General features: G+C 42.1%; 1 protein-coding gene and 1 pseudogene across 1 annotated transcript in view; one reads left to right on the top strand and one right to left on the bottom strand.

Moving 5' to 3' along the window:
• LOC135523434 (hexokinase-1-like) overlaps positions 1–15,061 on the top strand; it is a 24,830-nt gene extending 9,769 nt beyond the window's left edge. The window contains exons 3-18 of the mRNA XM_064950103.1: positions 1,079–1,227; positions 2,185–2,304; positions 2,533–2,628; positions 2,755–2,854; positions 3,688–3,871; positions 4,026–4,181; positions 4,321–4,554; positions 5,512–5,816; positions 7,909–8,057; positions 8,292–8,411; positions 10,733–10,828; positions 11,154–11,253; positions 12,496–12,679; positions 12,777–12,932; positions 13,037–13,270; positions 13,558–15,061. Coding sequence (XP_064806175.1) covers positions 1,079–1,227; positions 2,185–2,304; positions 2,533–2,628; positions 2,755–2,854; positions 3,688–3,871; positions 4,026–4,181; positions 4,321–4,554; positions 5,512–5,816; positions 7,909–8,057; positions 8,292–8,411; positions 10,733–10,828; positions 11,154–11,253; positions 12,496–12,679; positions 12,777–12,932; positions 13,037–13,270; positions 13,558–13,705 — 2,531 coding nt within the window. The 3' untranslated portion in view covers positions 13,706–15,061. The remainder of the gene's footprint in view (positions 1–1,078; positions 1,228–2,184; positions 2,305–2,532; positions 2,629–2,754; positions 2,855–3,687; positions 3,872–4,025; positions 4,182–4,320; positions 4,555–5,511; positions 5,817–7,908; positions 8,058–8,291; positions 8,412–10,732; positions 10,829–11,153; positions 11,254–12,495; positions 12,680–12,776; positions 12,933–13,036; positions 13,271–13,557) is intronic.
• LOC135523436 (neuromedin-K receptor-like) lies at positions 14,928–22,297 on the bottom strand (annotated as a pseudogene).

Genomic DNA, 22,297 nt, shown 5'->3' with positions numbered 1-22,297 from the left:
ACACAAGGATAGTCAACCCAGACATGGGCAACACAAGGATAGTCAACCCAGGCATGGGCAACACAAGGATAGTCAACCCATGCATGGGCAACACAGGGATAGTCAACCCAGGCATGGGCAACACAAGGATAGTCAACCCAGCATGGGCAACACCAGGATAGTCAACCCAGCATGGGCAACACAAGGATAGTCAACCCAGGCATGGGCAACACAAGGATAGTCAACCCAGGCATGGGCAACAGAAGGATAGTCAACCCAGGCATGGGCAACACAAGGATAGTCAACCCAGGCATGGGCAACACAAGGATAGTCAACCCAGGCATGGGCAACACAAGGATAGTCAACCCAGGCATGGGCAACACAAGGATAGTCAACCCAGGCATGGGCAACACAAGGATAGTCAACCCAGGCATGTGCAACACAAGGATAGTCAACCCAGGCATGGGCAACACAAGGATAGTCAACCCAGGCATGGGCAACACAAGGATAGTAAACCCAGGCATGGGCAACACACGGATAGTCAACCCAGGCATGGGCAACACAAGGATAGTCAACCCAGGCATGGGCAACACAAGGATAGTAAACCCAGGCATGGGCAACACAAGGATAGTAAACCCAGGCATAGGCAACACAAGGAGTTCAGTCTCTGTGGAATGTGACTGTAGAACTACATTTATAACCTACATACCTCTATCAGTACTATGTGCCAGTGGCTCATATGTTCTTGCTGTGTCCACATTAGATTAGATTATATTAACTTTATTATCCCACCAGGGTAACATTTATTTGGTTGTGTTCTTAGAAAGACAAAGTACAGATGTAGGATCTTAATTTAAACACCCTGTTGCAGGAGAACTTTCCTGCAATGCATCAACCCCTACAAAAAAATGATGATTCATTATAATCGACACAATAATTCACATTTCCTGTTGCTGCAGGATTATTTTCCAGCTGTAGCAAACTGGCTCAAATTAAGATCCTCCGTCTGTACATAAAACAGAGGAACACAGAATAATAATAAAAGGCATTTGATGGTGCGACGAATGTTATACATCCATATTGTTTTTGCTTGTTACAGAGAAGGGGGACTTCATTGCTCTGGATCTGGGAGGCTCGGCCTTCCGCATCCTGCGAGTGAAGGTGTCCCATGAGAAGAAGCAGACGGTTCAGATGGAGAGCCAGGTCTATGACACTCCTGAGGACATCATCCATGGCAGCGGCACTCAGGTACGGAGTACCTTTCAAACTCAAACCATATACAAATGTCTAAGGGCCCGATTCAGACTTGAGATAAGTAGACTTAAAACTGCAATATGCAACTTTTTGGGTAACCCGATCAAATTCACACAGAAATATGTTATAGATATGTCATTTGCATTGAAAGCAAGTCTAAGCGGCTATAGATAGGTTCTGTGTGTGCTATTTCTATGCTTAGTTCTTAAGTTTTGTTTTTGCGTCTTTTACTTTCGGTTTTGTACACCAGCTTCAAACAGCTGGGAAAATTTTTGTTATTGAAAATATATTTCACAGCGGTGATTTCGGGGTGTGGTTTGATGTCGGTGTCTCTTGTGTGTGTTCGCAGGTGGGAAGAGTTAGCCCAATTATGTTGCCAATTAGCTTCAGCCGGCCGGGGTTTGAAAATTAGTTTGACTGTGGATAGCCTATCCCTGGAGATAGTTTGGGACCGTCAATAAATTGCACAATGTAAATGAGACAATCATTTCAGGTTGCACACCTTCTAGTTGTCTCATTAAATGCTTTCAATATTTGAATTTCTACAATTTATAGTTGGTTTAAGGTTTTTAAGTCATTGACATTTGAAGCTATTGACATTTAAAAATATTGTCCCATGTACAATATGTAATTTAATGATTGTCCCTAACTAGCCCCATAGAGATATTGAATGTCAAACCAAGTTGACCATAGGCATCACAAAATGATTACTTGGGTGCTGTGGGCAGGATTAAAATTAACAATAAGGTGTAACGGGTTCGCACAACAACAAAAAATGCTGTTTAAAGCTTACTTCATAATTCAATGATTTTAATAATTTTCAGTGTGTCAGTGAAAGCCTAAAAGCCTAGTGGCAAGGGAAACACAACCAAAGTGTGTATTGCAGTCTCTCCTTGTCCATACATTGCTTTCGAGATAAATATCCCTCACTGAATTGTTTTCCTTTTGCAGCTGTTTGACCATGTCGCAGAGTGCCTGGGCGACTTCATGGAGAAGCAGAATATCAAGGACAAGAAGCTTCCAGTTGGCTTCACCTTTTCATTTCCCTGTGCACAAACCAAACTGAATGAGGTGAGAGAATGATGTATTTATTTTTATTTAACCTTTACTTAACTTGGCAAGTCAGTTAAGAACAATGACGGCCTACCAAAAGGCAAAAGGCCTCCTGCAGGGACAGGGGGCTGGGATTAAAAATGAACACACCAATAGGACAGTACACCTAAGAGTATCAGTTTCAAAGACTGTTCATATATTATAGCTCATTCATCTTTAGCCTAACTTCCTGTTTGTCTATTGCAGAGTTTTTTGCTCAATTGGACTAAACGCTTTAAAGCCAGTGGAGTTGAGGGAATGGACGTTGTGGCACTTCTGAACAAGGCCATCAAAAAGCGTGGGGTCGGTTTGATGTTTTCAAGCATCCTTGCCTGATGCAATGACAATGACGTTCAGTCATAAGCAATGATTAGAAAGAAATCTGTTGCACCACGGTTGTATAACTGTAACCCTGTGCTTTTGTTCCAGGACTATGACGCAGACATCATGGCAGTGGTCAATGACACAGTTGGAACCATGATGACCTGTGGCTTTGATGACCAGCGGTGTGAAGTTGGTATCATCATAGGTAGGACATCCACTTACCTCCCAACAGACAGATACAGCGCTGTTGGATTTCAATGTTTCCCTTCTTATCATCCTTTTACTCCAGTTTTGTTCAAGCCGGGCTGAAGCTCATTAGTTACACTCTTAAATCAAATGTTATTTGTCACAAGCGCCGAATACAACGGGTGTAGCCTTTACCGTGAAAGGCTTGCTTAAAATATAAATATTCCGCTTAAAAAAGTTTTTTAAAGGTTTAAATTATTATTATTTTTCATTAAAAAAAATAGAGTAACACAAGTAATAAAATAAAACGCACAAGAATGGAGCATCATGAATATACAAAGCTACACTGTATAGTACTCTCGCTACTAATATGTTGTCTCTTGGTGTTTTCTCATTCTCCTTCATTTCTGGATATACAACAGAATTTTAAAACATTCAGCCAACACCGTTTATAGGGAATTGAAGTGGATGTCCTGGCTGTTGTTAATGACACAGTGGGAACCATGATGACCTGTGGCTATGACGACCAGCTTTGTGAAGTGGGGGTTGTCATAGGTCAGCCTGGCATTCATTGTCAGTATTATGAGTCTTTACCTCTAGCTACCCAACAGTCTTTCAATTGAAAGGCTTTATTGGCATGGGAAACGTGTGTTTACATTGCCAAAGCAAATGGAATAGGCAACAAACACAAGGGAAATAAACAATCAGTTAACATTACAAAAGTTTTAAAATAATAGAGATATTTCAAATGTTATATTATTGGCTGTGTACAGTGTTGTAACATTGTGTATCAGTGTTGCAAATAGTTGAAGGCAGATTCTTCCTCACCATTGCTTCGGTATGTCATCTCAGGCACAGGTACTAATGCTTGTTACATGGAGGAGCTGAGGCACATTGACCTGGTGGAGGGAGACGAGGGCAGGATGTGCATCAACACAGAGTGGGGAGCCTTCGGGGACAATGGGATGCTGGAGGACATTCGCACAGAGTTTGACAGAGAGATTGACCGGGGATCTCTGAATCCAGGAAAGCAGCTGTATGTCTGCTGTTATTATTAAACTATAAAGTAGATCTTACCGAGTGACTTGAAGACTTGAAAAGATCAGTCTAGTGTTTTGGTAGTAGTTGTTGTCTTACGTGTTACCTTTTCTCTCAGTGCTTAGTAATGTATTGTATATTTTTCTCTCCAGGTTCGAGAAGATGGTCAGTGGGATGTACATGGGCGAACTTGTGCGACTCATCCTGGTCAAGATGGCCAAAGAAGAATTTTTGTTTGAGGGTCGGATAACCCCTGAACTTCTTACCAAAGGGACATTTGAAACAAAACATGTTTCTGCCATTGAAAAGTAGGTGTCAATCAGTTTTATTTTCCTTCGGGTCCAGACGACTTGTATCATGTTTTAAGACTGCACACTACTACTGTACACCTTTAATGTTATTTACCACCACTGAGCTCATCCCTTCTCGGTACCTGTCATTGTCCAGGAGTAAAGAAGGCCTTACCAAAGCCAAGGAGATCCTAGGTCGCCTAGGTGTAGAACCATCTGCAGATGACTGCATCGCCGTGCAGCACGTATGCACCATAGTCTCCCACAGATCAGCCAACCTCATTGCTGCCACTCTGGGTGGCATCCTCTCCAGGCTAAAGGACAACAAAGGGAATCCTCGTCTTCGCACTACTGTGGGCATCGACGGCTCTCTCTACAAGATGCACCCGCAGTGAGTAGTCTATACCAGAAGAGGGCACCGTAGATACAGTGATTAGCCTATACCGCTTGAGGGCCCCCTGGATGCAGTGTTTAGCCTATACCGCTTGAGGGCCCACTGGATGCAGTGTTTAGCCTATACCGCTTGAGGGCCCCCTGGATGCAGTGTTTAGCCTATACCGCTTGAGGGCCCCCTGGATGCAGTGTTTAGCCTATACCGCTTGAGGGCCCCCTGGATGCCGTGTTTAGCCTATACCGCTTGAGGGCCCCCTGGATGCAGTGTTTAGCCTATACCGTTTGAGGGCCCCCTGGATGCAGTGTTTAGCCTATACCGCTTGAGGGCCCCCTGGATGCAGTGTTTAGCCTATACCGCTTGAGGGCCCCCTGAATACAGTGATTAGCATGTGCCACTAGAGGGCCCTGTGGATACAGTGATTAGCCTATACCACTAGAGGGCCCCCTGGATACAAGGCATAATGTACCTAGCTCTTATTGTGAATCTTAATTGTGTATCTTGATTTGAAGATATGTGATTCTGTCATGGTTTAGGGGTATACTATAATGAACTTTGAAAAAAGAGACACTGATACAGATATCAACGTTATATAGCTCTTATTGTGAATCTTAATTGTGTATCTTGATTTGAAGATATGTGATTCTGTCATGGTTTAGGGGTATACTATAATGAACTTTGAAAAAAGAGACACTGATACAGATATCAACGTTATATAGCTCTTATTGTGAATCTTAATTGTGTATCTTGATTTGAAGATATGTGATTCTGTCATGGTTTAGGGGTATACTATAATGAACTTTGAAAAAAGAGACACTGATACAGATATCAACGTTATATTTTAAGTACTAGGGAAAAAAGTCTGAGTTGTTGTGTTGCATGAAAGGTTGAGTTACACGTGAGAGTCTAAGGTCAGGATTTTGGTCTGACTAAGAATCTCCCTGCCCATCTCCTCAGATATGCCCGGCGTCTCCACAAAACCGTCCGCCGCCTAGTTCCCGAGTCAGATGTCCGCTTCCTGCTCTCAGAGAGTGGCAGCTCCAAGGGCGCTGCCATGGTGACCGCCGTGGCCTACCGGCTGGCTGACCAACGTCGTCAGATCACAGAGACCTTGGATGAGTTCAGACTGACCAAAGACCAGCTGCTGGAGGTAAAGAAGAGGATGAGAACAGAGATCCAGAATGGCCTGGGGAAAAAGACCCATGACAGCGCCACCGTCAAGATGTGGCCCACATATGTACGCAGCACACCGGATGGATCAGGTAAGAAAAGTTCAACTGGGATTGAAACTAGTTAGCCGGGCTGTGTATCTACCTGTTGAACACAGTGGTTTAGCTCTGTGACAAAACATTTAGAGATGAATTACATTTGGCATGCGTTATAACTCAATGGGATTTCACACTTCCTCTGGTCTGCCTGCTGTATAAAACCACATCAACAGGTTGACAGATCCCCCTGCAGTATAAAACCACATCAACAGGTTGACAGATCCCCATGCAGTATAAAACCACATCAACAGGTTGACAGATCCCCATGCAGTATAAAACCACATCAACAGGTTGACAGATCCCCCTGCTGTATAAAACCACATCAACAGGTTGACAGATCCTTAATGCAGTATAAAACCACATCAACAGGTTGACAGATCCCCATGCAGTATAAAACCACATCAACAGGTTGACAGATCCCCATGCAGTATAAAACCACATCAACAGGTTGACAGATCCTTAATGCAGTATAAAACCACATCAACAGGTTGACAGATCCCCCTGCTGTATAAAACCACATCAACAGGTTGACAGATCCCCATGCAGTATAAAACCACATCAACAGGTTGACAGATCCCCTTGCAGTATAAAACCACATAAACAGGTTGACAGATCCCCATGCAGTATAAAACCACATCAACAGGTTGACAGATCCTTAATGCAGTATAAAACCACATCAACAGGTTGACAGATCCTTAATGCTGTATAAAACCACATCAACAGGTTGACAGATCCCCCTGCTGTATAAAACCACATCAACAGGTTGACAGATCCCCATGCAGTATAAAACCACATCAACAGGTTGACAGATCCCCATGCAGTATAAAACCACATCAACAGGTTGACAGATCCCCATGCAGTATAAAACCACATCAACAGGTTGACAGATCCCCCTGCTGTATAAAACCACATCAACAGGTTGACAGATCCCCATGCAGTATAAAACCACATCAACAGGTTGACAGATCCCCCTGCTGTATAAAACCACATCAACAGGTTGACAGATCCCCATGCAGTATAAAACCACATCAACAGGTTGACAGATCCCCCTGCTGTATAAAACCACATCAACAGGTTGACAGATCCCCATGCAGTATAAAACCACATCAACAGGTTGACAGATCCCCATGCAGTATAAAACCACATCAACAGGTTGACAGATCCCCCATGCTGTATAAAACCACATCAACAGGTTGACAGATCCCCATGCAGTATAAAACCACATCAACAGGTTGACAGATCCTTAATGCAGTATAAAACCACATCAACAGGTTGACAGATCCTTAATGCAGTATAAAACCACATCAACAGGTTGACAGATTCCCATGCAGTATAAAACCACATCAACAGGTTGACAGATCCCATGCAGTATAAAACTACATCAACAGGTTGACAGATCCCCATGCAGTATAAAACTACATCAACAGGTTGACAGATCCCCATGCAGTATAAAACTACATCAACAGGTTGACAGATCCCCATGCAGTATAAAACCACATCAACAGGTTGACAGATCCTTAATGCAGTATAAAACCACATCAACAGGTTGACAGATCCCCCTGCAGTATAAAACCACATCAACAGGTTGACAGATCCCCCTGCTGTATAGAACCACATCAACAGGTTGACAGATCCCCAAGCAGTATAAAACCACATCAACAGGTTGACAGATCCTTAATTCTTTGCCACACTGCTGTATAATGATGGCCTCTTTCCATGTAAGGACATTACATTGTGCATTTTATTGGCTCAGCCCCTCTTGCAGTGCCCTGATTAAGGTCAATGTGTTTCTAAGACTAGCACAATTATTGCACAGCACTCCCACACCTTGATGTAAGTCAATCCAATTCTAATGAGAGATTAAACTCTGATAACACACTGCTTGTCTGAGCCCTAATTTCAATTGCCTATGACAGTGGTAACACTTCACATAAAGTGAACAAGTACAATGCATTGTAAGACTTGTCATAAGCTTTTATGAACCATTTATAATCACTTCTGTTTTCTAATCGCCTCATAAATGAAATGGAAAATCCAATAATATTTAGTTTAATTAAAGATAGTGTTCTTATGTTGTGTTTTCCAGAAAAGGGTGATTTCTTGGCTTTGGATTTAGGAGGGACAAACTTTAGAGTGCTGTTAGTAAAGATCCGCAGTGGCAAACGACGGACAGTAGAGATGCATAACAAAATATATGCCATTCCTATGGAGGTGATGCAGGGGACCGGAGAGGAGGTGAGTTAGTTTTGGAGTTTCAATAGAGTATGGACTTATCTCATTCTGTACCAATACAATAAACATTTTCTCACATATTAGAAAAGGTAAAATGCAACAGCTTCTATTATATTCCCATAGAAACAATAGAACACGCATTAAGCACATTCTAACAGCCAACCTTTGTTACCTATGTAACGTAAGTAAATGTTACATGTGCTTGTTGAAACATACCCTCCATTTCCCCCGCTCTAGCTCTTTGACCACATTGTCCAGTGCATATCTGACTTCCTGGACTACATGGGCATGAAGAACACCCGCCTGCCTCTGGGCTTCACCTTCTCGTTCCCGTGTAGACAAACCAGCCTGGATGCGGTGAGCTGACTGCATCCTTTACAGCAAGGTTTCTTAAACTAGGGGTCGGATGAGGTGTAAAGTAAAGTAAAGCCATTCATCAGCTTTTTACATATCAGACATATTGTCCACAACTTGCTCAATGCTGTGTGTGTGTGTGTGTGTGTGTGTGTGTGTGTGTGTGTGTGTGTGTGTGTGTGTGTGTGTGTGTGTGTGTGTGTGTGTGTGTGTGTGTGTGTGTGTGTGTGTGTGTGTGTGTATTAGTGTACATGCATACATAAAGTTGAAGTCAGAAGTTTACATACACTTAGGTTGGAGTCATTAAAACTCGTTTTTCAACCACTCCACAAATTTCTTGTGAACAAACTATAGTTTTGGTCGGTTAGGACATCTACTTTGTGCATGACACAAGTAATTTTTCCAACCATTGTTTACAGACAGATTATTTCACTTATAATTCCCTGTATTACAATTCCAGTGTGTCAGAAGTTTACGTACACAAAGTTGACTGTGTCTTTAAACAGCTTGGATAATTCCAGAAAATGATGTCATGGCTTTAGAAGCTTCTGATAGGCTAATTGACATAATTTGAGTCAATTGGAGGTGTACCTGTGGATGTATTTCAAGGCCTACCTTCAAACTCAGTGCCTCTTTGCTTCACATCATGGAAAAATCAAAAGTAATCAGCCAAGACCCCAGGAAAAAAAATTGTATACCTCCACAAGTCTGATTCATCCTTAGGAGCAATTTCCAAATGCCTGAAGGTACCACGTTCATCTGTACAAACAACAGTACGCAAGTATAAACACCTTGGGAACACGCAGCTGTCATACCGCTCAGGAAGGAGATGTGTTCTGTCTCCACATTGGTGCGAAAAGTGCAAATCAATCCCAGAACAAAAGTAAAGGACATTGTGAAGATGCTGAAGGAAACAGGTTCAAAAGTATCTATAGCCACAGTAAAACGAGTCCTATATTGACATGACCTGAAAGGCCGCTCAGCAAGGAAGAAGCCACTGCTCCAAAACCGCCATAAAAAAGCCAGACTGCGGTTTGGGGACAAAGATCGTACTTTTTTGAGAATTGTCCTATGGACGGATGAAACAAAAATAGAACTGTTTGGCCATAATGACCATCGTTATGTTTGGAGGAAAAAGAGGGAGGCTTGCAAGCTGAAGAACACCATCCCAACCGTGAAGCATGGGGGTGGCAGCATCATGTTGTGGGGGTGCTTTGCTGTCGGACGGACTGGTGCACTTCACAAAATAGATGGCATCATGAGGGAAAATTTTGGATTTATTGAAGCAACATCTCAAGACATCAGTCAGGAAGTTAATTAAAGCTTGGTCGCAAATGGGTCTTCCAAATGGACAATGACCCCAAGCATACTTCCAACGTTGTGGCAAAATGGCTTAAGGACAGCAAAGTCAAGGTATTGGAGTGGCCATCACAAAGCCCTGACCGCAATCCCATAGCAAATTTGTGGGCAGAATTGAAAAAGCGTGTGCGAGCAAGGAGGCTTACAAACCTGACTCAGTTACACCAGCTCTGTCAGGAGGAATGGGCCAAAATTCACCCAACTTATTGTGGGAAGCTTGTGGAAGGCTACCTGAAACGTTTGACCCAAGTTAAGCAATTCACCGGCAATGCTACCAAATACTAATTGAGTGTATGTAAACGTCTGACCCCCTGGGAATGTGATGAAAGAAATAAAAGCTGAAAGAAATAATAACTATTATTCTGACATTTCACATTCTTAAAATAAAGTGCTGATCCTACCTGACCTAAGACTGGGGATTTTTACTAAGATTAAATGTCAGGAATTGTGAAAAACTGAGTTTAAATGTATTTGGCTGAGGTCTATTTAGACTTCCGACTTCAGCTACTGTGTGTGTGTGTGTGTGTGTGTGTGTGTGTGTGTGTGTGTGTGTGTGTTTATAAAACATGCAACAGGACAAACAATGCACTTCTTTTGAGCCTAAAATTAAGAAAATCAGCGCAAAATTTAAAATGGGGATCCTGCCTTAGTTTTAAGTATTAAATCTCTCTCTCTAATATATATATATATATATATATATATATATATATATTAGAGACCAGGAAATATATAAATATTAGAGAGAGAGATTTAATACTTAAAACTAAGGCAGGATCCCCATTTTAAATTTTGCGCCGATTTTCTTCATTTTAGGCTCAAAAGAAGTGCATTGTTTGTCCTGTTGCATGTTCTATAAAGATAGTAGCTAATATATTTATTTATTGAGTGTCAAACAAACCTCTAAATCTTGACACAGTGTGTGTGTGTGTGAATCACTAATAGAACATCCCTGTGTCTTTGTTCAGGGCATCCTGGTCACCTGGACCAAAGGATTCAAGGCCACTGACTGTGAAGGGGAGAATGTTGTGGGGCTTCTCAGAGAGGGGATTAAACGGAGAGAGGTAAGTGGAGAGGTGGCATGATTCTATAACCTCAGCCCGGACCTGAGCAGGAAAATCTCTTGGCCCTAGATATAACGAAGGCCCCTGCTGTAAGTGGCTGTTCTTTGGGTATATAATATATACAAGCTGAGATCTTATGGGCATATGTTGACAATCAAAAGTTGCTGGAGGCAGCTCTTTTTGTTTGTTTTTACCATGATTTATAAAGTTGTGATACAATATTTGTCAGTGGTATTTCTATAAATTCAGTTCTGCTCATCTCCCCATTGCATATGTTTCCCAAAGACGTCCTGTACATGTGATTTTACATCTGTGTTTACTTCAGGAGTTTGACTTGGACGTAGTGGCAGTAGTGAACGACACAGTTGGGACCATGATGACATGTGCATATGAAGAAGCCACCTGTGAGGTTGGCCTAATTGCAGGTGGGTCATCTGTTTTCAGACACCTCCATAATGCTGATTCGAAATGGTTTCTGCCTAATGATGGAGCATGGGCAGGAAATGGACACCCACACACTGTTGACTGTTCCTGTGTCTTCTCAAAGTATTGTGGAGCCCTCAACAGTGTCCAAGTGTATCGATTTATTTTCTACGATGTACATTTTGTTTCCTGCACCTGGCAAAGGGCAGTACTTTCAAAACTAATTCCAGACCATGGCAATATAGATTTGAGCGACGGAGAGGACAAGTGAAAGTAAGAATTATCAGAATAAAGGCTGATTGTGAGAGTAACAATGTCCCTATATCTAGACAACTACAGAACATTATTATTATTGTGTTTGGTCGGAACCAGCCCTCTTCTGAAAGGCTGAGATATTTGACTCAGGACAGCTAATCAGATGTAACAGTGATTGTCTGAGACGGGAGTTTATTTTACCCTTGTGTTGGTATTCAGGATTTGGACCACAATGGACAAGAGTTGCAGCTCGTGAGATTATTTCTTCACCTCGTGTTGAGGTCCAAAATTCCAACCATTTCAAAAATGTAGCTCCTGGCTCACATTTCCTGGTCTCTGAGATTCAACGTTTAAACCACTTTAGACGTGGGCTGCAACTCCCTGTCTTTCTTGGTCTAATGTTACTTTCTGTTGCCAATCCTTTTATGCACTCTCGTCAAAAGGGGACGGTTCTGTCAGTCTGACACACTCTCTGACCTCATTCAGGGCGTGGCTACATACTATGAACAGTTTATAGGAGATAGATTCTCTTATCCCCTATAAAATCACATTCTAATCTTAACAAATGTTTCATATTATATGTACAACGTATTGGATGGAAACTTGACAGATAAAGGGGATACACTTTCCAAGTTACAGTATTTTGTCCATACAATTTTTTTTATGTAATCACTGACCATTCCCCACAATGTTATGTTAGAAATATTGTTCCAGTATCCACTTTTGACCGTGTTTGAATTTTGGCATGAAAACTGTCTGTGAAACAAAGACATTCCTTTGGTTGATACTAAAAGGGTAGACAGAGCCCCCCCTTTTCTTCCTGCAATTTACAACCGGTTGTGTGTGACCTGTCAAACCGGCCCAGTTCCCTCTTCCCCTATTCTGTGGGTGAGCGAAGGTCTGGTTATTGTCAATCATTGCCAAGCTGATCTGACCCATTGTGATCATCACAGGACAGTCATAACAACATGTATGGTTTGTGGTTTCAGGAACTGGCAGCAACGCCTGTTACATGGAGGAGATGAGGAACATTGAGACGGTGGAGGGAGATGTGGGGAGGATGTGTGTCAACATGGAGTGGGGCGCCTTCGGGGACAACGGCTGTCTGGATGACATCAGGACAGAATATGACAGAGCTGTGGATGACTTATCACTCAACCCTGGCAAGCAGAGGTGACTGGGCTGCTCTCTCTTTATTTGATATTGAATAGTCTTGTTATTAGAGATCTAGATATATTTAATTGATTATGTTTTTTTTTCTTCATCTCAGGTATGAGAAGATGTGCAGCGGTATGTATCTAGGGGAGATTGTGCGAAACATCCTGATCGACTTGACGAAGCGTGGCTTCCTCTTCAGAGGGCAGATATCAGAGACCCTAAAGACCAGAGGCATTTTCGAAACTAAATTCCTCTCCCAGATTGAAAGGTTGGCAGCCATATTGAATCTGCGATTGAAATGGTAACTGATTGTGTCATAACTACCTTTTGTTGTGTAATGGTCTCAACAAAATGTCTTCATTTTCCCTTCAGTGACCGCTTGGCGCTACTGCAGGTGAGGTCCATTCTGCAGCAGCTAGGTCTGGACAGCACATGTGATGACAGTATCATTGTCAAGGAGGTGTGTGGTACAGTGTCTCACCGGGCGGCCCAGCTCTGTGGTGCTGGAATGGCCGCCGTCGTCGACAAAATACGAGAGAACCGCGGGCTGGACCAAATGGACATCACCGTGGGGGTGGACGGAACGCTCTACAAGCTTCATCCACAGTGAGTAATAATGATGTGATTGCAATTGGCTTGTAATAACATGTATCACAGTCACTGACTGAGTTATTCGAGTTGACAATGATATTATGGTGAATGTTGAGTATGGGCCAGTAATGGTTGTGTAGTTTTATTGCAGTTATAAAATAAAAATTGTATAGCTCATCTTCGTTCTATTCTCGTTTATCAAGTTCTACATCTTCATTGATTTACTTTCAGTGGAACAGTAGCATGAACAAAGTTAAGTGTGTTATGCGAGACCAACCATGTCTTTTTCTATCCATTCACAGCTTCTCGGGGATCATGAACCAGACAGTGAAAGAGTTGGCCCCTAAGTGCAATGTCAACTTCTTTCTCTCTGAGGACGGGAGTGGCAAGGGTGCAGCCCTCATCACCGCTGTGGGATGTCGCATGCGTGAGCAGGAGGAGAAGAGCTGAGTCTGTTTGGCCTGCCCCCCTCCTCGTCCTCTTCCACCTCCTTGTCTTCCTCTCCTTACACATGGTTAGAGAGGTATGCTACAGTAGTTGTCCAATAAAATTAGACTTTATGATTTGATTTAACGATGACGCTGCTCAAGTGTCTGCAACTCTGCTTCAGACACAACCCGTTGTGGGCACCAATGACGGAACATTACATGCTTCTAAACCATTTCATTCTTACACCTGCTATTACCAGCCTTTTTCCTGTTTGTGTTGGTCTGCTGTACCGGATGGAAGGAACTGGGCTCTGTTTGATTCAGTCTTATTTGTGATGTTAGAACACTGCTGTAGGTATTTGGGGCTAATGTAAGAGAAGAAAGGGAATATTTCTGCTTTGAATGTCTTGTACCTTGCCTAGGTATGTTAAATGTTATTTATTTTATAGTGTGGATGTTTTGACATACTGAGTGATATGGGATAATCATTGTAAGGTTAAAGATCTCTATTGCAAAATTGAGTTTTATTTTTAACATTGCATTCTTCTGTAAGTATTTCCAAAATGTCAAATGTCAACTTTTCTTTTGTTTGATAGAATTTCTAGGGTTGTCATGAATGCACCATTTGTTCCTTGACCTTTGAGTATATTTTCATTGCACAAGCTCGTTCAAAAGTCTATAAGCCACCCTGTAGGATTTGTTCCTTAATACATTGCTTTGGCAGTCTTTGTGAAACCTCTCAGGTTTAGTCATATAAAAATCATGCTTCTTACCTAACTCCTCCTGAAAACCAGCGCTCTAAAGCAACTGGATCAATACAAGTGTCTTTGGTGAAGAAGATAATGACTTGAATTCCAACAGTGTACAATGTAAAATAAAAAGATGCTTATAACAGAATAAAGGGAACAAAATAGGAGTATACGTTTGCATACTGCAGTTGAATGTTTGAGTCTTACTGTACAAAAATGATAGAACATGCATAGAACATGATAAATGATAGAACATGATACATGCATAGAACATGATAAATGCATAGAACATGATAAATGATAGAACATGATAAATGATAGAACATGATACATGCATAGAACATGATACATGCATAGAACATGATAAATGCATAGAACATGATAAATGCATAGAACATGATACATGATAGAACATGATAAATGCTTGCCTTATTTGGTGTCAGATATCTAGAATACATTTATTTTGTACAATTATAGAGATGCACCAAGAGATGGTCCAAATGATGCAATGGGATTAAATGAAACTTTATTTTGATGTGCAAGCAAATATGAAGCTTTTACTGATCTTTGATTATCTATGTTAATTATCATGGCAATACTTTTTTCCAATAAAGGTCGACTTCCTTTTCTGAGCTTTTGTTCATGAAATGTTCCAGTGATGTTATAGTTAGAACATTGATAATATAATACAGACAGTTAAGCTCATGGACAAGGATGCTATGTTAGCAACAGCCATATTTTTGTTATTATGTGAAATAATTTCACTTACAATATGTCTAAAGATATATATATTTTTCAGTTATGGTTACATTAAAGTAGAATTCTGTACATGAGCAAGATGTTATGAAGAAATAACTTAACACAAACTTACACTCAAAGTAATTTATGAAATACACTGGCATTATGCTACTATCTTAAGGTGGAAAGTCATCTCACTTAAATTGTCTATTATCAACAGCTGTAATTAATTTCTAAATTCACCAGCATATTCTAATAATGCACAGTGTAACATTTTACAATACTTTAAATTGAGCAATTCCTCAGTGGGGTGACTTTTCTATGCTACATTACACTATATCAATATCAACTACACAAAACAAAACCTACATCATTTGACATAAGCAGCAAAACACGTAGTGGGATATAAATGTAAATTACATTTTTTGAGCACATCGCAAGACACATTGAAAGTACTCTTTATGGTACAAAACTAAAATTAAATACACACTGTGACATCCAACAAAGGCAATAGTTACCAAATATCACATGATCCTTTTTAAATTCACATGCTTTGTGATTGGCTGTTTTCATGTTGTACACAATTATTGATGTTTTTTCTCTGACTTCATTGCGCCATTGAATACTCCAAGACTATTTCAATTGTACTACCTTGCACTGACAAACACTTGTTGAAAAGCTTATTTCAACATTTTACACCATAGCTGCAAACATGGGCTCTATGGGACACGACGTCTGTCCCTGAGAACTCTTTCAATCTGCTTGCCACAAAATCGGTCTGCTCAACGGTTTCCTATTCGAGTTATCTAAAAACTACTTAAAAGTTGTTGCCCCGAAACAAGTCAAGTTCTGTGCTATATTGATTTTGGTGACAGTTATATTGCTGTAGAAGAGATTGCAGACATGGCTATAGGACAATCCGACTTGTGAACATAATCCCGAGCGGGGTATTTCCGCTTTCCATATCTGTTGTCTGTAGCTTTCCATGATATCTGTTGTCTGAAGCTTGTGAGGTGTGGAAACACTCTGCTGCTTTTATCAAATTTGTTTTGTTTCTTTTTAGGCTGTTGCTCTGCCTGTCTGTCTGTCTGTCTGCTATGTGTTGCTTGTCCTATGTTGCTCTGTCTGTCTGCTACGTGTTTCTTGTCCTATGTTGCTCTGTCTGTCTGCTACGTGTTTCTTGTCCTATGTTGCTCTGTCTGTCTGCTACGTGTTTCTTGTCCTATGTTTCTCAGTCTGTCTGCTACATGTTGCTTGTCCTATGTTGCTCTGCAAGTGCTCACTGCTCATTGTCTGCCTGTACTGTTATTGGAATAATAACCTGGGTTCACTTGCACATTTCACAATATGGTCTACAAAGTCAGGTGACACACAACATAAACCAATATTACACTAAAACAACGCAAATAATAACACTACCTTAATACAGCAACAGATAAGGCTTGGTGCTTATACCATGGGAGTTCCATTTCCTATTCTTCCTTCCCATTGGGGCAGCAGGTAGCCTAGTGGTTAGAGTGTTGGGCCAGTAAATGAAACCTGCCCTTGAGCAAGGCACTTATCCTCAATTTGCTCCAGGGGGCCGTACTTCTATGTCTAACCCTGTAAAATAACACATTTCACAGCACCTATCTGGTGTGTGTGTGACGATAAAGGTGTTTGGTGCGACTGACTGATGGACTGTACACAATAATGACATGATTTGTTTCACTTCTCCTAGCAGCTGAGCTCATGAGCTTTAGCATGTCCTCAGCTTTTCATGAGCTTGACTGGGGTGTGGTCATCTTGTTAGGTGGAGTTGTGGTGGACCACAGTGCTGTTGGTCTTGTCAGTGCGATAGCTGCGGGTCATCCTGAAGGTCCGTGTGTGCTGGAGCTCCATCTTGTCCTCCTCCGACACCTTGATGAAAGGGACCCAGCTGAAAGCGTGACGGAACCCCGAGCGAAACCTAGAAAAGAGAGATTCCAATGGGAATATCACAATGCAAGATCAGCAAGTTAGCCAGCTAACTTTGATAAACATTTAGAATTAACTCTTGCATTTCTGCTTCATTAATAAAAGTTCAGCTTGAATGTGGGTTTTAGGTTGTTGAATCTATGATACAGTATCATACCACTTCCACAAGATGAGTGTAGTGATGTGGCCGAGCTGTACCTTTGGTTGTGATATGGCCTAGCTTTACCTTTGGTTGAGGCAGCAGTAGATGATGGGGTTGTACATGGTGGAACTCATGGCCAGCCAGAAGATGGACAGGTAGATCTGCTGGATGTACGTCTGCATGTAGATCTCAATGTTGAAGCTGCCCAGAATGAAGTAGATGTGGTAGGGCAGCCAGCACAGGGCAAAGGTCGTCACCACCACTATCATCATCTTCACCACCTACAGGGAGCACAACACACTGACAGCACAGCACACCGAGACAACACAACACCCCGAGACAGCCCAACACACTGACAGCCCAGCACACTGAGACAACACCCTGAGACAGCCCAGCACACTGAGACAGCCCAATACACTGAGACAGCCCAATACACTGAGACAGCCCAACACACTGAGACAGCCCAACACACTGAGACAGCCCAACACACTGAGACAGCCCAACACCCTGAGACATCCCAACACCCTGAGACATCCCAACACCCTGAGACATCCCAACACCCTGAGACAGCCCAATACACTAAGACAGCCCAACACACTGAGACAACACATTGAGACAGCCCAACACACTGAGACATCACAGCACACTGAGACAACACACTGAGACAGCAGAGCATCTCTGATACCATGGCATATACATGCACCAGACCTGGGTCTAAACTCTTGATTTAGTGCAGCTCAAGCATTTGAAGTGTTTGTCTTTGTTTGGTATGCATATGCAATGACCATACTGGTAGAATACTGGACGCAGTGCTTTCAGTAAATAGCGATACATAGAGAATACAGGTTATTATAAACTATTCAGTCAAGGCTTTGCACCAACATGACATAGCTGACCTTGTGTTTGGCCTGGATCTGGTTCTGGAAGTGGTCTGAGGCCTCCCCTGGTATCTCACTGCCCCACAGTGTCTGGCCAATAAGGCTGTAGGTGACCAACATCACCAGCAGGGGGAGCAGGTAGACCAGTATGATCAAAGCTATCTGGTATCTGTGAGACAAATGTTGAAGGTCAAGTATTACAGACACAAATATGTGATAACGTGGGCTTGGGCTTGAAACATCCTTTTCTATTAGAGACTTTGAAGGAATGAACATAAAAAAATGAAGCATGTATTTCTGCACACAATGTATATAGACTCCTTTTTTCTTTTTTTTCTACTGTGTTATTGACTTGTTTATTGTTTACTCCATGTGTAACTCTATGTTGTTGTCTGTTCACACTGCTATGCCGTATCTTGGCCAGGTCGCAGCTGTAAATGAGAACTTGTTCTCAACTAGCCTACCTGGTTAAATAAAGGTGTTCTCAACAGGCCTACCTGGTTAAATAAAGGTGTTCTCAACAGGCCTACCTGGTTAAATAAAGGTGAAATAAAAATAAAAACCAAAAAAAGGTGCTATCGAGAACCAAACAGGTTTATTTGGCTGTCCCCCATAGGAGAACACTTTGAAGGACCCATTTTGGTTCCAGGCAGAACCCTTTTGGGTTCCATATAGAACCCTTTCCACATAAGGTTCTAATCTACATGGACCCAAAAAAAGAGTACTACCTGGCAACAAAAAGGGTTCTCCTATGGGGACATCCGCAGAACCCTTTTGGAACCCTTTTTCTAAGAGTGTACATTTAGACCAGCGATGGGCAACACCAGACCTTGGGGTCCGGAGTGGTGTCACACTTTCCCCCCATCCCTAGCAAACACAGCTGATTAAACTAATTATATTCCAAACTCAAGATCATGATTAGTTGATTACTCGAGTCTGCTGTGTTTTGCTGGGGCAAAAGTGTGACACCAATTAGGCCCCCGAGGACTGGAGTTGCCCATCCCTGATCTAGACAGACACATTACTGAGAATGGTACTGTGGATGTCTCACGTGAGATGGTGTTTCCCACCATAGTCATCAGGCCAGTTGACGAAACAGAGCGTCCGTGGTGGATAGTACTCGGTGACAGAGTAGTAACACTGGGGGAATGCCAGGGAGAATGCCACCGCCCAGATGACACCAATCACAATCTTGGTAGACGTGGAGGATAGCCTTAGTTTCAAAGGGTAGATTATGGCCATGTATCTGTGGAAGAGAACCAAGCAAAGGTCAGGTACAGTCCGAGACCTATAACAGTGCATGTCATTGGCTGCTTAGACCGCTGAAGACTGAAATGTTTTGAAAACCCTGAATGAATGGGAGGGTCCTCATTCTGTAATAAACTCAGCAAAAAAAGAAACGTCCTCTCACTGTCAACTGCATTTATTTTCAGCAAACTTAACATGTGTAAATATTTCTATGAACATAAGATTCAACAACTGAGACATAACCTGAACAGGTTCCACAGACATGTGACTAACAGAAATGGAATAATGTGTCCCTGAACAAAGGTAATCAAAATCAAAAGTAACAGTCAGTATCTGGTGTGGCCACCAGCTGCATTAAGTACTGCAGTGCATCTCCTCCTCATGGACTGCACCAGATGTGCCAGTTCTTCCTGTAAGATGTTACCCCACTCTTCCACCAAGGCACTTGCATGTTCCCGGACATGTCTGGGGGGGAATGGCCCTAGCCCTCACCCTCTGATACAACAGGTCCCAGACATGCTCAATGGGATTGAGATCAGGGCTCTTCGCTGGCCATGGCAGAACACTGACATTCCTGTATTGCAGGAAATCACACACAGAACGAGCAGTATGGCTGGTGGCATTGTCATGCTGGAGGGTCATATCAGGATGAGCCTGCAGGAAGGGTACCACATGAGGGAGGAGGATGTCTTCCCTGTAATGCACAGCATTGAGATTGCCTGCAGACAACAAACTCAGTCCGATGATGCTGTGACACACTGCCCAAGACCATGGGGGACCCTCCACCTCCAAATCGATCCCGCTCCAGAGTACAGGCCTCGGTGTCAAGCTCATTCCTTCGACGATAAACGTGAATCCGACCATCACCCCTGGTGAGACAAAACCGCGACACGTCAGTGAAGGGCACTTTTTGCCAGTCCTGTCTGGTCCAGCAACGGTGGGTTTGTGCCCATAGGCGACGTTGTTGCCGGTGATGTCTGGTGAGGACCTGCCTTACAACAGGCCTACAAGCCCTCAGTCCATTCTCTCTCAGCCTATTGAGGCCAGTCTGAGCACTGATGGAGGGATTGTGCGTTCCTGGTGTAATTCGGCCAGTTGTTGTTGCCATCCTGTACCTGTCCCGCAGGTGTGATGTTCAGATGTACCGATCCTGTGCAGGTGTTGTTACGCTGTAGCGCTGTCTTAGGGCGTCTCACAGTACGGACATTGCAATTTATTGCCCTGACAATGTATTGCCCTGGCCACACCTGCAGTCTTCATGCCTCCTTGCAGCATGCATAAGGCACATTCACGCAGATGAGCAGGGATCCTGGGCATCTTTCTTTTGGTGTTTTTCAGAGTCAGTAGAAAGGCCTCTAGTGTCCTAAGTTTTCATAACTGTGACCTTAAACTGCCTACCATCTGTAAGCTGTTAGTGTCTTTACAACCCTTCCACAGGTGCATGTTCATTAATTGGAAAGCATGGGAAACAGTGTATAAACCCTTTACAATGAAGAACTGTGAAGTTATTTGGATTGTTACAAATTATCTTTGAAAGACCAGGGTCCTGAAAAAGGGATGTTACTTTTTTTGATGAGTTTATATGACATGACGTAACTTCTGTTCATGAGAGCTTTAAAAACAGCAATGTCTACAATACAACCGTAGTTTGAACTCATTAACATATTTATAATTGAATACAAAAAGGACGTGGTACTGATTTCAGGGTGATGTTACAACCAGAATTAACCGGCTGTCCACGAAATATCTGATTGAATGTCATTAATATCGTGAAAACACACACACACATTGAGTGGGAGAGAAACAGAGAGAGATTTTAAGCCAATGTATAACACAAAAGTTAAACAGCGTATATCCAATAGTTATATGCAGAATAATATACGAATTGTCCCGATGTCAACATAATATGTGTATTTAGGTAGGCTAGCGCGCTCTTTTATGCGCGCACAGACATGCACTGTGGTGAACACACAAGACGATAAAACCCGGTGAAGCGATAAATTGAATATATAAAAAAAATCTCGTGTTGTTAAGCAAATTAAAACAGTATCAGAATTATAATGTATTGCACTCTCATCATCTCCAATGCTCTGTAGGCTATATTGGAAAAAATATTAATATAAATCAGAAATATAATTAAAAAATCTGCATGTGAAATTATTGGATTTATTGTCCACTTCAATGACAAGTAGCTTCATTTGGCATGTATCTGAGTGATACAGACATTGATGATAAGATTGAATATGTCTTCTTGGGAACGTGCGTAATTTGAAGGCATTCACCATGGTTTGCAATTTTTTTATTTCCCTTGACTATTATGTGGTCTGTACCGACTAGATCAGTCTGTTTCACGTAAATAGCAAGTCTCGTATGTTCTTACCGGTCAACCGCAATAGCTGCCATAGAATAAACGCTTGAGCACATTGCTGTGATGGGATAGAAGTTCTGAAACCTACAGTATCCCAACCCGAAGTACCAGTTGCTGTGTGTAGCATAAACAAAATTGAAGACAGTGTTGAAAGTAGCCATTGACAAGTCCGAGAATGCAAGATTTACTATTAAATAGTTAGTCACTGTCCTCATTCTTTTGTGGGCCAAAATTATCCAAATTACAGTGACATTTCCTGTGACGGACACAATCACTATCAGTGAATAAGCAATTGCCCACAATGCCACTTGCCAATCCGGCTGTTCAAAACGATTGTTTGACGTCTTGTTTCCATAACCCTGAAAATATATGGTTGTTGAAAGGTTGACCGGTTCCGACGTTGTTGTAGCCATCTCTATATCACACTAGACAAAATCCCTTTAGCGTTTTGGGCAATGAATGATTAGTTCCGATGTCCGCTTCTTGAACAAAAATCACAATTCAAAACCATTCAGGTGTTGTGAAGTCCAAGGAC

Source organism: Oncorhynchus masou, chromosome 31 (genome assembly GCF_036934945.1).
Source record: "Oncorhynchus masou masou isolate Uvic2021 chromosome 31, UVic_Omas_1.1, whole genome shotgun sequence".
NCBI classification, from domain to species: Eukaryota; Metazoa; Chordata; class Actinopteri; order Salmoniformes; family Salmonidae; genus Oncorhynchus; species Oncorhynchus masou.
The sequence above is the reverse complement of the archived record's forward strand: the minus strand, read 5'-3'. Positions and strand labels throughout refer to the sequence as shown.